General features: G+C 39.8%; 1 protein-coding gene across 1 annotated transcript in view; it reads right to left on the bottom strand.

The window, feature by feature from the left end:
• MADD (MAP-kinase activating death domain) overlaps positions 1–2,665 on the bottom strand; it is a 61,680-nt gene that overhangs the window by 16,186 nt on the left and 42,829 nt on the right. Inside the window, exons 28-30 of the mRNA XM_009696972.1 lie at positions 1,168–1,278; positions 454–561; positions 206–370 (exon numbers count right to left, since the gene is read on the bottom strand). Of these exons, the coding sequence (XP_009695274.1) occupies positions 206–370; positions 454–561; positions 1,168–1,278 (384 nt within the window). The remainder of the gene's footprint in view (positions 1–205; positions 371–453; positions 562–1,167; positions 1,279–2,665) is intronic.

The following is a 2,665-nucleotide window of genomic DNA, read 5'->3' as shown; positions in this document are numbered from 1 at the left end:
CCTGCTGAACTACTGTCTTCAGGTAAATGACAAGGCATAATGCCAGCTTCAGATGTCCGTGCTGTTAAACGGCCATCGCAGTTCAGCAACCAGTGCTGGAGCGAGAATGCAATTTTTTGATTAAATATGGAATAAGACACACCAAGGATTTGTTTGTTCTATGCAGTTTTCCCTCAGTATTGTGTGTATTAAACAAGACGTGTACCTTCTTTGTGTAGAACTTGTTCAGTTGTGTCTCCTGACCATTCCTCCGCCAGAGGCACAGCACTTTTGTTTTGGGACAGTAAGTCATGTTGATGAGTTTCTCATACCACCAACGTTCATACACAGTTCCAATGTTGCTTCTCAGCACAATGCAATCGTCACATACCTGGGAGCACAAAATATTACATAAGATTTCTAATATTATTTATTGAATGCTACTAGTTGCATTAATATTATTCTTGTCTCTACCTCCATGAAAAATATGTCTCCTGTTGTGTCTGTCCCAGCATGTACTACAAAAGTCTGCTTCTTGATGTGGCGGCTGCCACTGGGTCTCACAGGGAGTTCCCGTCCATTCTAGAGAAAGAAAACGTGCAATCGTTAATAAACTTTGAAACCAATTTCTCCTAATCTATTGAAAAAAAAGTCCATTAGATTACACCAGAAGCATTTTCAACAAATGAAACAAAAAAAGAAGTATTTTTAACACAGCTGATTGGAGGCAATTTTGGACAAAGCCTTAAGCAAGATACTCTAGTAAGTGCAGCTGATACTGGAAACTGTTTTGTATAGAAACTGATTGCTACAAGTTTTATAATGACCTGGAAATGGATGGAAAACTAAATACTTGTTACAGTCATAGTAAGAATAAAAGTTCCTGCCCACAAAAGTGGTATTAAGAAAACATTAGGGTTGCACAGAACTGTAGTACTGAAGTGTCATGTTTATACCTATTTGTATTGCAGTTCTAATTGATAACTGCATAACATTATAATATTATAAACAGGGTCATACAACCACAGCCTTTATTCTATACATGTGAAGGCAGTATTTAATAACTCAATTTAATTATTTTTAATATTTTTACATTAGTGTTGCAGAGCGTTTGTAGAAGAATTTTCAGATATTTTTTTCCTCCACTGTAGGTCCCACAGATACATCACTCATCACTGTTTTACTTACCAGATTGGCAAGTTTGTCTAGAATATCATTTATTTGCTGGCTGTGCACCAATCCAATATGTGACTTTCCCATTAGACGACGCACCTTTTTCCTAATATCATTCTTGTTCACCTAGAAGGCAGATATAACGACTGTTACATGCTCTTCTTTGTTCACAGGCAGCAACTCCGATCTCCCAAAATCAACATACCTTGGTTTCCCTCACTAAGACAGCAGAACAACTGATCTCCAGCTCGGTCTTGCTAGGGCCTCTTTAGCCCAGCAGTAGAAGCAGAAGTTGCAGGTACACCACTTTTCCCAGCGACTGGGCAAGTGACACTGTGCACAACAGATTTTCTGCCTACTCGTGCACAAGAGCAGCAATTCCACTACCCTCCACTTCCAGCTACCCACATCAAAAGCCTCAGTTCTCCACGTTGCCACTTATGTGATGAGTCTCATCTGCAGGCTAGCTTCTCCACCTCTTCCTCTGCAAAAAGTTGATTTAGTCAACTGTGGAGCCCTCGACACAAGAAATACTAACACAAAGGCATGATATCTTTCAGAATTCTCTCTCTTTCACAGTCTGTTTCCTTGTCACCAGGCCAGGGCTCTAACAAACATTTCCAGATAGTCCTCAAACAGCACCAGGTTCCTCCTGAAGATGAGCTGCAGGGAAGCTCAGAAGCAAAATATTTCTGCCTCAGGTACCATTTTAAAAGGCTATTATGAATGCCAGGCATTGATACGAAAGACTTCAAGACGGTACACTCATGGTTGAGTGCTGACTCCAAGCTAGGTCGGACATTCTTTTTAATCATATTGTGGTTACGACCTTAATGCTATGGAGAATACAAACCAAACTCAACCCCCTTCCTTCCTTCGGCAAGAATTCTTTGCACTTGAAATAAAGCATTGTATTTTTCATCAGTTTTTTAGGTAAAAACTACTAGGCTCTGCTATCCCAAAATGAGAAAATAAAATACCAAGTTCTTGGGTGTGGAGGATTATGCTTCCCTTGATAGCTCAGAAGAATTAATCTCTCTAGTAACAGAAGGCCCTCCAACTTTGCAGTTTCTACTAGAAGCTGCCCTAAGATGAGATACCTTGGTACGGTCTTTAGTGTCTTAAAGGCTTCATTCACTCTAACCGCTTGGAAAAAAAAATCCTGTGTACAAGTAATATATACCAAATTCTAGATCCACCACCTTTTATCCCAAAACTGATAATCAGGGGGGGAAAACAAAAGGAACCGCAACAATAGCGAAAAAAACCCCAACAACCCACAACCTTTCTTTTGCCCAGTTCATCCCATCCTCGCTCTTGAGCATCTCTGAAGATGCACTGAAAGAAAAAATATTTTTATCACAACTCTCAGATCCCTGTATCCCCTTTTCATCTATTACCAATAGGCCCAGACTGATAACATTTTCAAAGGCATAATATTTTGTTTGCCCCCTTATCACTTTCCCCCAGGAAACTGTTTTCTTGTGGATCTGATTATTTTCACTACACTAAA

Source organism: Cariama cristata, unplaced genomic scaffold, assembly GCF_000690535.1.
Source record: "Cariama cristata isolate BGI_N322 unplaced genomic scaffold, ASM69053v1 scaffold17093, whole genome shotgun sequence".
NCBI classification, from domain to species: Eukaryota; Metazoa; Chordata; class Aves; order Cariamiformes; family Cariamidae; genus Cariama; species Cariama cristata.
The sequence above is the reverse complement of the archived record's forward strand: the minus strand, read 5'-3'. Positions and strand labels throughout refer to the sequence as shown.